This window comes from Pterocles gutturalis, unplaced genomic scaffold, assembly GCF_000699245.1.
Source record: "Pterocles gutturalis isolate BGI_N339 unplaced genomic scaffold, ASM69924v1 scaffold2340, whole genome shotgun sequence".
In the NCBI taxonomy this organism is placed as follows: Eukaryota; Metazoa; Chordata; class Aves; order Pterocliformes; family Pteroclidae; genus Pterocles; species Pterocles gutturalis.
The window spans coordinates 1-12,873 of NW_010140386.1; the positions used below are offsets into that span (position 1 = coordinate 1).

Genomic DNA, 12,873 nt, shown 5'->3' on the forward strand with positions numbered 1-12,873 from the left:
GGCCGGCAGTGGGGTGCCGGGGTGGCAGCTGGGGCAAAGCTGGGCTGGAGAGCCCCTGGGGAACCGGGGGGAGCGTGGTCAGCACAAAATTATTATCCCTTTTAATATAATATTTAATGATAGAGTTATTTAATATATTATTATTCCTTTAGCTTCCTGACTGTACAAAACATGCTGGATGAAAGTGTGAAGAGGGTTGGGCCTGTCTGTCCTCACACTTGTAAAAACCATGTGTAGCTGTTGCTAAATGGTTGCTAGCTTCCTGGAGTCACTCAGCCACCAAAAGCAAGTTGCCAAGCAGTTCTCTTGATTATGCTTACAATTGCAAGGTCTTAATATTTTTCAGGTTCCAGTATTTTCCCCTGTTAAAGGCAGAAAGTACACTGATTTCTGTATGTCTACATTTGTGTATTCGATTTCTAGGAAATAAGCATTCAGCTGCTCCGAAGGATGAAGATGCTGCTCAAAGGTATAATTTCTGACTAACAATACTTGGCAATCATATTGTTTTGCCTCACTTTGAAATTGCATTCTCTGCCTTGTGTGGCTGTTTCACTTTCTCAGAGTACCGTGACTTAACTTCAGGAGATCGCCAGCATCAGCGTTGTGCAGGCTTGTTTGGAGTGGTGCCATGTAACTTCTAACAGCAAGCATGGATGTGCATTGTATAATATGCTAGAAGCTTATGAATCTGACCTCCACAGTTGTATTTCCTTACTCTGTAGTGCTTGCTTTTTGCCACGTTACTTTCTTTGCATACCTGCCATTTTTCTTTATTCACTTTATAAACCAAACTTGAGAGGAAAAACCCCTTTCTGCCGTGGGCAACCTCCTGAATATTCATTTGACTCCGTAGCAGACTTCTACTTCCAGGTGAACAGCGTAGACCTCTATTGGTTAAGACAGCAGGACAATGTATATGGACTATCTCTGTGGGAAGCACTGCCAAAGGGAGATCAGAGACACCTAGGTGGTTGCTCTCTGGGTATTTGCTGACAATAGAATACTGGCAAGACTCAGGAAATACACTCTAGTGGGATGTGTTTGATTTATTCTTTCCTTTATTTTGTACCCTCACACTCAGTCTCCTCCCAGTCTTTTTTCTTCCTGCTCTTCACGTCTCATCCAGCTCCCCTTCTCATGACAACACTCCATAAATGGTCTGTCCCAGGCTCTTTGTCCAGCAAGTTCTGGGTTTCCCTGTCTTGCAAGAAGAGTTGAGTAACCTTGTATGGAAGTATTGCAGTGCAATAAGAGTCAGTGCTTTTCCTGACTGGGGTGGAAATAAAGCAAACCAAGGTTGGAAACTCTTTTGTAGTTATTACAGAATTACTAGTCAAGTTACTTCTTGCTTTGTTTGGCCAACATGGTGTGATCCAGAAAAAGCAAGCTACTGTATTTCAGAAAAAAAGATAAAGATCCAATTGGAGAATTGTTTATGGCAATCTCCCTTCTGTGTCATTCAGTGTCTGTTCTATTACAGGAAAGCAGCTTTGGAGGCTGCTATGAGAAAGAAGATTGAATTTGAGAAAAAAGCATTGTATATTGTTGAACAACTCCTGGAAGAGAACATTACTGAAGAATTTTTTCTGAATTCTGTAGGTGTTGCAAGTTTTTATACTATTTTTTATCTTAGCGTTCAACTTTTTTTTAAAGATTTCTTGTAACAATTTGCTGTAGTTTTAAGTAAACAAATCATTTATTCCCTCTCTCGTCAGCTCTGATGATGTTTGTCTTATTTTCAAGGGTTCTGCAGTGAAAACATGCCCTAGTTTTGCAGGACTTTTGTAAGTCCTGACTTCATTACCACTGCCTTTGTTTATTTGTCTGTAGTTCTGAACTGTTAGGTGAAGTGTAAAAATTTAGTTCCACATCACGTCATCTGTGAATTTAGGCAAAAGTATCTGTAATGCCCCACAGTTTATCTGACAGCACGGCTTTGGTGAAACAGGATGATGATTACTTCTGCTAAGGTTGTAAATAGGCTGGTAAATGGGGTATACAAAACATGTAAATAGAGGAGAATTATGAAAATAGGTGCAAATAGAGGCCAAATTATGAGACTCTTGTATATTTAAAAAGAAGTGCCTATGTCTGTCTTCTTTCCTTATTTACCCTTTTACCATTTTCACTGTGTAGGTTCTAATTGTTGTTTATTAAACTTACTAAATAACTAAAAATATTTATTTGCTTATGAGAAGTTTTGAGTATGAAAAAAGACAGATCTTCTAGTATCTGTTGTTGAACTATTGTCTTGTCATTTTAGGGAAAATGCATTACTCCATCTCACTATAAAGACATTGTTGATGAACGGTCTATCATCAAATTATGTGGTTATCCTCTATGTCAAAATAAACTGGAAAATGTAAGTTGCTTTTTTATTAATGCTGTTATCATAAGTCTTTTCACAATTTTTATTCTCTTGCCTTTTCTTTTTAATTTTAAACTTATAATATTAAACAGATTAAAATACTGTCAAGTAACGGACCAGGCATCATATAATTCCATTTCAATATAATCCTTCTGAAGTAAAAGGTAAAATTTGATCAGTTGACAACCATTACTGTATGACAGAATCAGTTAGCATCTACTTTGACAGTAATAAAGATGAATGAGTTATGGCTTCATGGCCTTGGTGCATGCAGAAGCTTCCTAATCTTCTTCCTTCTTCAGTGTAACCACACATACCTTTCTGAGAAGGACTGAAGAGAAAAAAATAATACAATGCAGGGATATCACTATGTGAATGCATATGTCTGCTCTAAAAATGTTACCTGTGTCAAAATCAGTCACAGTAAGTATGGTATGGCAGAGCCTAAGTAGAGCTCAGAGTTCAGTTAGATAGCCTGTGATGTAACACCAGTTGTGGTAGCCCTGATTATCTGAAAAAAATCTGAGTGGAAAAAATTTTACTGTTTTGGACTTTAGATGTCCCCACAGAACTTCACTCGGAAACTGTATTATGTTTTATGTAAGTTCCTCTCTGGGTTTGTCTGGGTAGTGGTGGGGTCTCTGCACAGTACAGTCTCACGTGCATGTATATAGACATGGATTAACAAAGGACCTGTCTGTAATTGCCCAATACTTAAACATGAGTAAAGTTTCTACCATAGCAGCTGCATTGTTTTATGTTCAGTGCTGGCTTTCTTGTAGATCTGAGGCTGTCTTCTACTGCTAGTGAGATGTAAATGATTGAAAATAAATTGCTGTTCTTACATCTGAGATGGTACATTATCAAAAGAATTAGAAAAAAGGTGGTTGTAGTATGTACTTCAGTTAAAATGGAACATATTGCACATATTAAAGTATGTTAATCAAGAATGAAGTTTTCTGTAAGGTCGTGATGGAAGTTACAGTCTTGCTGATAACAGCATATTGTTTTAGGTGCCAAAACAGAAGTACAGGATTTCAACAAAAACAAACAGAGTTTATGATATCACTGAAAGAAAGGTATGGTAACAGGTCTATTTCTATTTCTAAAATGTATGTAATACTGTCTCAACATCAGAAATGCATTTTGTAACAGCATTCATATATAGTGGCTTGTTTCAGAGCCAATATGTTTAGTTCTCATTTTCAGGAACTGTTAGAATATTAAAATTTTTGTGCATTTCAGTTTCTAGATTCTCTGTTTGGAAAGAATTAAAAAACCCACTCATTTTCTCTTCTAAATTTAAGCATAACATGGAAAGTTTTCCTTGGATAGTAGTTTGATTGTGATGGAGCCTATCTGTTAAAGACATTTGCAAAGAAGTGTTCTCTGTTTTGCTCCAGTAGAGTCAATGAGCTTTAGTAGCGTCAAGGTGCACATCCTTTTCGTTCTCTGAAGTTTGCAGTAGTGTAATACAAGTTACCTCATATGCATTCAGTAGCATGTCTACCTTTAGGGTTCTTTTTGGGGACTTTTCAACATAAAACCTATCTCTTTGCAAAGTCTGTTTCTTTCTTTAAGCATATTCATTGGTGTGGTTGAGTAAAAGTTGTCTTTGCCTGCTCACAGGAGACACAGTCACATACAAGTGCTTATACACTAAATTGTAGGATAAATATTTCTAGTTCCAGAACAAATTTTAGTGTCACTAGTATACATTCTTTTCCTCTGGTTACAACTCTGGGATACACTAAATTCTAGGAATTGCATTCTCAAGCTACCAGGCAAGAATCTGAGAAGAAGTGGGATTTTTTTGGCGTGTTTCCTGATACGGGTGTGCAAGTTAGTTTTTCAAAGATGCTGCACATTTTCAGATGTTGTTCTGAGTATTGCAAAATATACAAGTTTTGTTGCTAACCAAAATTTTCGTTATTAAACACCTGAATTTTATTGCATGCCTTTTAAACTGTATGACTGTTTTGTTGGGTTAGGGATTGCTCTTTGAACAGTTTGGGGCTTTTTTTTTAATTATTGTTACATAGAGTCCAACACTGGTTTGCTTCTCACTAGGTGATAAAAGTGCAGAAAGCAGAAAAATGGGGAGAAAAGAAGCAACTAAAAGTGGTTTGTGGGGAATGGAATAGACCTATTTGATAGGTTTGGTTTCTCAGGTGAATTGAAAAAGTGGTCATAGGCTTAAAAAGAAATGTGAATTGGTACTTAAATTTTACAGGTGTAAAAACCTATTACTTTTGTACCTTTCTATGAGTATTAAAATTGTGTTTAGTCATGTTTGCTTGCTTTCTCTCTTGTTTCCAGTGCTTTTGCAGCAACTTTTGCTATAGAGCATCTAAATATTTTGAAGCTCAAATTTCGAAAAGTCCAGTATGGATGCGAGAAGAAGAAAAGTAAGCATAATCTGATACATTCATTGCTCCTTTTGAGAATATTATTTTGTCTGTCCAAGCTGCAGTGCTGTTTAGTTAGCTGCAGTGCATCAAAATGATTCAGCTGCAGCAGAGGTAACCGATGTTACCATGTTAGCTTAGCAGGGTGTTCATTTTAGAAGTGGTGCTGCCATATCGATTACAGTAATTCACATGACTCAGTACTGCTCATGATTACTCAGTAGACATGACCATGTTAATTTAGAGGGGAGACTAGTCATAATTAATAGTCAACTCCTATGAACTTTAAAATGTGCTTATTAGGATTATATTTTTGCAAACTAATGTACAGGATGAATTAATCTTATCCTATACAAGAGATTTTCTAATTTTAGCACAGCACTTGGCATTGGTCTTAAGGTTAGACTGTGAATGCTTGCACCTGAGAGTAGACTAACGTGAAGAGGTTCTTTATCCTGTCTAAAACTTTAATTTCATATTGCCTGTTTCCTGTTGTTACTGCAATACACATTTTGGAACAGTGTGATACAGTCTGTGTTCCTAGTTTAGGAAACATAGGCTTGCAACTAATGAATTGAGCCAGTGGGTGTCACTGTTCAACAATAAATACTTGCCTAGAGAATGTTCAGCTGAATTTATTCAGCTTTCATTTTCCAAGACACTACTTACCATAGCCTCCTGGTTTTCGGCAAAAAAAAAACTAGCTGGAATTATATATGAGCTCAGTTTCACAGTTCAGATCAGTTGTATGAAATACATGAGAGAAGAGGTTTAGAGCAGCCTGTTCTGATCGGAGGCATTCTAGTAGGTAAAACTGATCTCAAATGTTTAGGTAAGGTCACCAGTATTTTTGTGCTGTTGTTTTTGCTGTCTTTATAAAAAAGTATTTCTAAAATCTCCCTTTACTCTTAACATCAAAAGCGTGTAGTTCTGCTATGCCTGACATAGTTACTTGTGTATGCTGTGTCGTGGTGGGGAGATGGTATTTTCAAAAAACAAGCAAAACCCCAGATAGTTCATGGCTAGGTATATCTCTTTGCACAATGACATACATGTGCACACACTGATAAATGTTTACACATTAGGATATCTGAAATTCTTTTGCCAGAAGAGACTACAACTTCCACTTATAAATTTGAGTAAGAGTTATATGGAGTTAATAAATTAAATCGTTGTATGTTATCACCTTTAGTTTCCGAATGCATTTGATTCATATAAGTGGTGCAGCTTTCATCTTTTTAAACCTGTGGGGTTTTTTGTATACTGTCTGAGAGGTGTTAGTGCATTGATGTGCATTTAGTGCATGCTTAAAAGGTTTTCTTTCATTCATAGGACAGGTGGGTGAGGATTTCAACATTTAGTGTTGGATAAAATTAATAGCATTGTGATGCTGCCTCGTAGCTGTAATGAAGCAGATAAACTGCAATAGAGCTTTGGAAAGAAACCCCATCAGAATTTGTTTAGTAATAGTTCTTAGAGTTTCTGGAAACCTTTGAACTCCATTTTCTTGAAGCAGTATAGCTTGACAGCCTAAATTTTGACAAAGTAAAATTTTAAAGAAGTAAAGGTATCCTGAATATTCTTTTTTTTCTTTATGTTAATTTGGAGCATTTTCCTGTAAATGGCCCAAGATTGTTTTTACTATAGGAACCTTGTGACCTATGAGGAACTTGGCATGTTTGGTTTGTTGAAGAGGAAAACAAAGGGTGACCTGAAAGCAGTCAACAGCTACTTGGAAAAAAGTTAAAAAGATTACAGAGCCAAACTATTCTTAGTTGATAGCAGAAAACTTAGAAAGGCATGGTGGCCACAAATTATCATCTGGATGGTTCAGGTTGGACATTGGGAAAAAAAATTGTACTAAGGTTATGGTGGAATGAAACGGGATACTCAGCAATGCTTTGAAATCTCCATCTTTGGAGGTTTTAAAGATTTAAACTTCATTGATTTGTGGCTGACCTAATACAATGCTGGTGACAATTGCATTACAAGCAGGAGGTCAGACTAGAGACCTCCAGAGGTCCTTTCTGACGAAAACTGTGTGACTTGCTGATTCTGTTAAATGTTCAGCATAACAGCATTGTGCTGTAGGCACTTGAATCGTGCTCTGTGAACACGTACGTATAAACCTAGTCTCACTAGCCCTGCTTTGAACAGAGGGTGTTAGACTAGAAGATCCTCAGATGTCCCTTTCAACCTCAACGATGTATTTTATGTATTAATCTTTGTTTCAAGAGCATTGATTTAGCAGGAAGATCTTCATTCTGTGTCTTCTTTTTGCAGGCCACCAGACATAGAGCTGCTGAAGGAGGGACAGAGGTATCATTTTTTTTGTTATATGCACTTACAGTTAGAAATATTAGCATCATATCAGGTGAAAGGGGAATCTTTGATTTCCTGTGTTATAGACAAGGCCTTATTAGAACCTACACAAAGGATTATTTGTCTTGTTTCGTTTTTTCCTTTGTGATTCTAAACCAGCATATTTGATCTGTATGATTTAGTGTACAGCTGCTCTTGGCCTGTGTGTCTTAATTGAGCCTGTTGAAATCTGAAACAAATACACTGTTTGTACTTTGCATATTTTATACCATCTATTATTTATAAAGAAAATGGTACCAATTATATGTGATGAAAACTTCTGTACTTCTTAATCTAAAACATCTGTATCAGCTAAAATGAAATCATGCTACTCTGTCATCTCTCTGTACCTTGCTGTGTATTGTGACTTTTTGTTTGTTTTCTTTTGCAACGTATGGCCATTAGGTGGCAAACTCACGTATGCTAAAAACAGGTCGTCTGTCCCCCTGATTTTAGAGTATTATATTCATATATATGTTAAGATGCCTATTCATTTTAAAATTGCACTATTCATCATGCTAAGTCTGACATTATTATGTTGTCTTTATTAATATATTTTTACTATTATTTTCTAACTGCTAATAAGCAACTGAGACTCACTTCTCTACATAGCGTCTAGACTTGTCATCTTGATTGCAGAACAATACAACTCTTTGAGTTCAAGAAGACTTTTAGAATAGCAGCTATGAGTCTTCAACCAAAAAAGTATACTTCTACTATAAGGGAAAAATGCTTTATTTATCTTTCTTGCACAAGAATGAAAAGCTGTTACAGGTAACACCCGTTTCTTACTTCATTGATGGCTTGTGTTTTCTATTACAGTGGACAGTCTGGAGAAGAGGTGAAACTACGTGATGAAGTAATTAAAGCATCTGACATTGAAAATCCTAGGATACCTTCAAATCCACGTGAATCTGGTTCTCATGACACAGACAGTGACAGCAGTAGTGATGCTGAACAAGAATTTGTTTCTTCTGTCCTCCCAGGAAGTCAGTCAAGTTCAGCCAGTTTTGCACAGCAATTGCACAGAAACAGCATCCTCAAAAAGAAGCGTTCTCAGAAAGTCTATTCCAGCCCTAAAACTGAAACCTCAGATGTGGTAGAAGCCACTGAACAACTGTCTAATTGTAAATTAGATGCTCAGGAAGAAATGCATGCTTGCTCTGTTCATAATAGAATAACTGCAATGCCTTCAGAAAATACTACTCCAGAAAAATCGAGTGCTTCAGAAAGCTACAAAAACACCTGTAGAGGTTCACAGATAGTTTTTCTAGGTGTGAGCAAGAGAGGGGCAGAACATCTTAAAAGAACACTAGCTAACTCAAAAGAATATAGAAAAACTGAACTGAGGGATCCAGTTAATTCTAAAGGCAGTTTATTAGAAGTGCTTAAGCAAACACTTACGGAATGGAGAACTGAGGATACTTTAAAATTTCTCTATGGCCCCAACTACACTTCTTCGTGCTCATCAGAATGCATATCATCTGCCAACCAGGAGGATGAAGAGCTTGATGAGGATGACTTAGGTGCAGCTGATGACCTTAACAGTGTTGCTGTAAAGCAGTCTGAAAACAGTTTGAACTATTCTTTACCTTTCACAAGCCCAGGTGAAATAGTTAAGCCTGTGCCTAGTTACGAAAAGTTAAAAGAAGAAACAGAGTTCCTAGAACTCCGAGTAAAAGAGTTCTATAAAGGAAAGTGCATCTTGGCTGAAGAGGCAGTGACACATGTACAAGCGGAGGAACATCCAAGCAAAGACAAAGTAAGTGTCCAGTGGAATAGTGTCAAGGCTGTATAAAGCTTGCCTTCAAAGACTTGCTACAAGCTCTTTGTTTCTGTCATCATAAGTGGGTATGATCAAGGTAACATCAAACTATTAATGTAAAAAAGTCAAAGGAAGGTTAGATAGATTTACAACAATCCCATAAGGTTGAGGAATCATATTTTAGGTTAGTAAGAATGAATTTGTATGACTCTTTGGGACGCATTCAATTCTGATAGCTGTCTTTCAGTTTGTGAAGCATGAAGGTAAGGAAGGTTTACTTAGGTGAACAATCTGTCATGAAACAGAGTAGACCTTGGGTGAAGAGGGAACGTGTTTGGGGTTCCCCCCCCCCGCTTTGATTAATTAAATAAAATTTTTATTTAATTATTTTTTTCTTTTATTCATGACAGAGTATACTTGAGGTTGTATTTCTTCTCTTGAGTAAGACTAGATCTCTGGCATTACTTTTTGTTAAAATTCTCTGAGTTGGAACCTGCTGATTTATTTGGATATGTTGCTGCAATCTAGACAATTTGGGAAAAGACCTTGGGAGGATTTACTGACCACAAGAAATAGAGTAGTCTGAGGTTTTACCCCCTCCAGATCAGACAAACGAGCTGACAGCAGCCGGGTCTTCTTGTCACTACTGTAAAAACAGCATGCTGACTAGGACAGGTAGGTTGTACAGTTTGTCCTGGTGTGTGAATTGCTTTTGCTTTTAAAGTTCAAGTGTGGTATTAGCATCAGAGGGTGGAATTTTCATAATGCTGCTTCTTGTAAAACAAAGCTATTGCATTGCTTCTTGGAAGAAGCTTACTCTGACTTAAGTTTTGAAGGAATTTACCATTAGTTGAATTAAAATGTCTAGCTTAGGGAAGGGGCTGCACACTGGATGTTGGGTCAGATTAAGCAAGCTTGAGTCCATGAAGATATTACTGATTGCGGGTTTTTTTCTATTCAGAGATAACAGTTTTCTTATGTTTAAACATTTATTGATATGCTGTGACAATTTTGATGCATTGACTTTAATTAAATACTAGGTTATAGCTGTTAAAGTTTTTTGTCTAATGCAGGATGATCAACAGGAAGATCTCACCTTCCCACTTGTTGATTCAAGTGCACAAATGCAGATAAGAAAGCGAATTGTCCTTGAAAAACTGAGAAAAGCGTAAGTATCCTTTACTTTGGTAAATATCAAGCTGAAGTTGATGCTCATTCATCATCCTTTTAAGAAACAAACACACTGTGCAAGGACATTCTGGCTTTTTCTAGGTGGCTTTAGTCATAACTTAAACCCATTATTGCCCTAAGAACTTATCTATTTCTGAGATGTCAGTTTGCACAGCCTGCTGAGGTAGATATCAGAATCCCACTACTAAGGTGTTCTCTAGAAGAAACTTGTCCCTTCCTGCAAGCTTTAGAGCTTGTAGTTGACGGCATTCCAGGCTGACATGAGAGCATGTTCCCGCTCTTCAGTAGTTGGCAGAAGTCAATGCAATTGTGCCATTACACTGAAAATTTCTGGGTTTTGGTTCTGAATGTTGGTATAACACATGGAGCTTAAAATGAGAATATGTGCTTCCAAAAAAAAAAAAATCCACAGCAAGACCTTTATTTATCATCCTCCTTTCCCTCAGTTATCTGGAAATAATATAAACTACTTAGATTCTTCTAAGTTGATTAAAAGCAGATTCTGATGGACATAAAATATGAAATATTTAAATAGCTGTATGTACCAACTGCTCAAGTCTAAACTGAAAAACTTGAAGTTGCTTGGGAGGAGTGCAAATATTTGTCTTGTACATTAAGCATACTGTTGCCAGTAAACAAATCTAAACAGAAGGAAGTGGTGTTGTCAAACCTGTTAATAGTTTAAGCAAAGGTTTTGCTGAAGGAGTTTCTAGTCCATGTTCGGATGGCTGGTATCAGTGTGTCTCTAGCTGCAACCATTAAAGGCCCTCAGAGATGAATCTTAAATCTTTCCAAACATCAGACCTTTTTCAGGAGTCCCAGGAAAGACATTAAGGCAACTCTGCTGTAGCTGTTAAAATTATTAAGTTGTCAAAGTTGAGAGGACCTTGAATATACCCCCGTTGTCGAGGCAATGCAGATAAATGAGTGTTTGAAGGCCATGATTGTGGTGGTTTTCTTAGGGGTATTTTGCTTTTCCACAGTTGTAGTTTGTGTTAGCCAGCCCAGCTAGATTTCGCAGCAGCTCAACCAAAACTCCCCCCAAAACCCCCAAAAAACTCCATTTTATTTCTCTCTACCTGCAAAAAGTGTGGACAGGCCACAAACATGGAATCAAACTATGCTGCAAAAAAGGTGGCTATCTCTGATCTTTCTCTAAGGGTGAATGTTGCATAGATCCCAAGGACTACTACTGTATGGTAAAACAATTTCTTTGCTCCGTCAGATTTTCCCACAAGTTTGTCAGTTTTGCTTCCAGCAAAATTTCTCTTGAACTTAAAAGTCTGATACTATGAATAGAGCATAAGAGAGAATTTTTTTTCTTAGTTTCTTCAAAGGTTTTATTCTTGACTATCCCCTTCCTTAGTTGGTCTTTTTAAATTTCATGAGGTGATGCAGTAGTCCTGTCACACTCAAGTAAAAGAGACAATATTCATTGTGATAAAACCATGATTTCTTAGTGTGTTCAGATTAAGTCAATGGGAATACAGATATGCCCAGCATCACAGGAGTCCTGTGCTCAGTTTTTGTAAAACATGCCATGGCGTAAAGGAGCACAGAAATCTTGATTCTTCCAGCAGTATGGATGCACCATGTGCATATATGCATATAAATATAAATAACTGGATATTTAATGCAAGAGGATATTAACTATTAAACAAGTAAATAGAGGCAAAAGTTTCATCCTAAATATGAAAAACAATGCATGTTATTTCCAGTATTCGGGGGATACTGACAACTAGTTAAATGGTATGTGCGGTTTGTTGCGTGCTACACCAATTTTTACGCAAAATCAAGGAGGGAAGCAATCTGTTTTATTATTTCTTTTGAAATTTTCTGATTACCCTACTATCATCTTGATTCCAACTATCAGGCTTACAGTGGAATGTTATTTATGTTGCATCTGTGTGAGTCTGAGGAATATAAATATTTGAAACATTTATAAGGCCTGGAATTCTAAACCTCCTAATGTAAAAACTTTGATTGTTTTAGTAAGAATGTCATGTCAGAACTGAAATGTGAAGTTAAGTATACACATAAAACTATATTTAATTTCTTCTTTATGATGTCTACACTGAAGTAGAGCTGCTTATTTTTAAAAACAAGCTATTCTAAAGTGAAGGTGTTGCCCAAATACCGCTCGGAGGAATCAGAAATGTAAACTACAGGCCTGATCTCCTGCACAAAAAACCATCTCTTTTTATTAGCTTTCATGAGCTTTGGTGGAAGTCCTAATTGAGAAGTGAGAAAGAGATTAAAATGTATATTGACCAGGGTTTTTGCCTTCTAGATTACCTGCAGTTTTGGGCCCTCTTCAGATTGCTGCAGGTGATGTTTACACAGAGCTAAAAAATCTTGTCAAAACTTTCCGGTGAGTATTGGTCTTTATTTAGAGATTCTTGTTGATGGATTAATTAAACATGCTGTTGAATGATTTGTGATTTGGGTACAGAGAGGGCCCTATTGCAGATTTGCCCTTTTCTGGCTGGTGTGTTCATGTAGGTAATGTCACATTCCCTGTGGACTAACAAGTCAGCCCTTTCCCTGCTCCTGACAGCGGCTAGGTCACCAGGAGTATTTGTAGATTTTTAAAAACTAGGCCAGTGGTCTCTGGAGGATGATGGTGAGTCTTTTAAAGGTTCTGCTACCTCGTCACCTCCTATTAAGCCTGAGTTTCTGAGATCTGTCGCTTTCTCTTGCTCTGGCTCCCCACAGCTGGACTAAATGGTTTTAGTGTGATTAATACTTGTTTCCACTAACTTCTAGAGCCAGGAAGA

General features: G+C 37.1%; 1 protein-coding gene across 1 annotated transcript in view; it reads left to right on the forward strand.

Annotated features, from left to right (window-relative positions):
- Positions 1 to 423: 423 nt before the first annotated feature.
- The window catches only part of RPAP2 (RNA polymerase II associated protein 2), a gene marked incomplete at its 5' end in the record, with an annotated part of 46,625 nt that continues 34,175 nt past the window's right edge, over positions 424 to 12,873 (forward strand). Inside the window, 9 exons of the mRNA XM_010083615.1 lie at positions 424 to 469; positions 1,484 to 1,598; positions 2,267 to 2,365; positions 3,385 to 3,450; positions 4,691 to 4,779; positions 7,063 to 7,098; positions 7,963 to 8,902; positions 9,979 to 10,073; positions 12,387 to 12,467. Coding sequence (XP_010081917.1) covers positions 424 to 469; positions 1,484 to 1,598; positions 2,267 to 2,365; positions 3,385 to 3,450; positions 4,691 to 4,779; positions 7,063 to 7,098; positions 7,963 to 8,902; positions 9,979 to 10,073; positions 12,387 to 12,467 — 1,567 coding nt within the window. The remainder of the gene's footprint in view (positions 470 to 1,483; positions 1,599 to 2,266; positions 2,366 to 3,384; positions 3,451 to 4,690; positions 4,780 to 7,062; positions 7,099 to 7,962; positions 8,903 to 9,978; positions 10,074 to 12,386; positions 12,468 to 12,873) is intronic.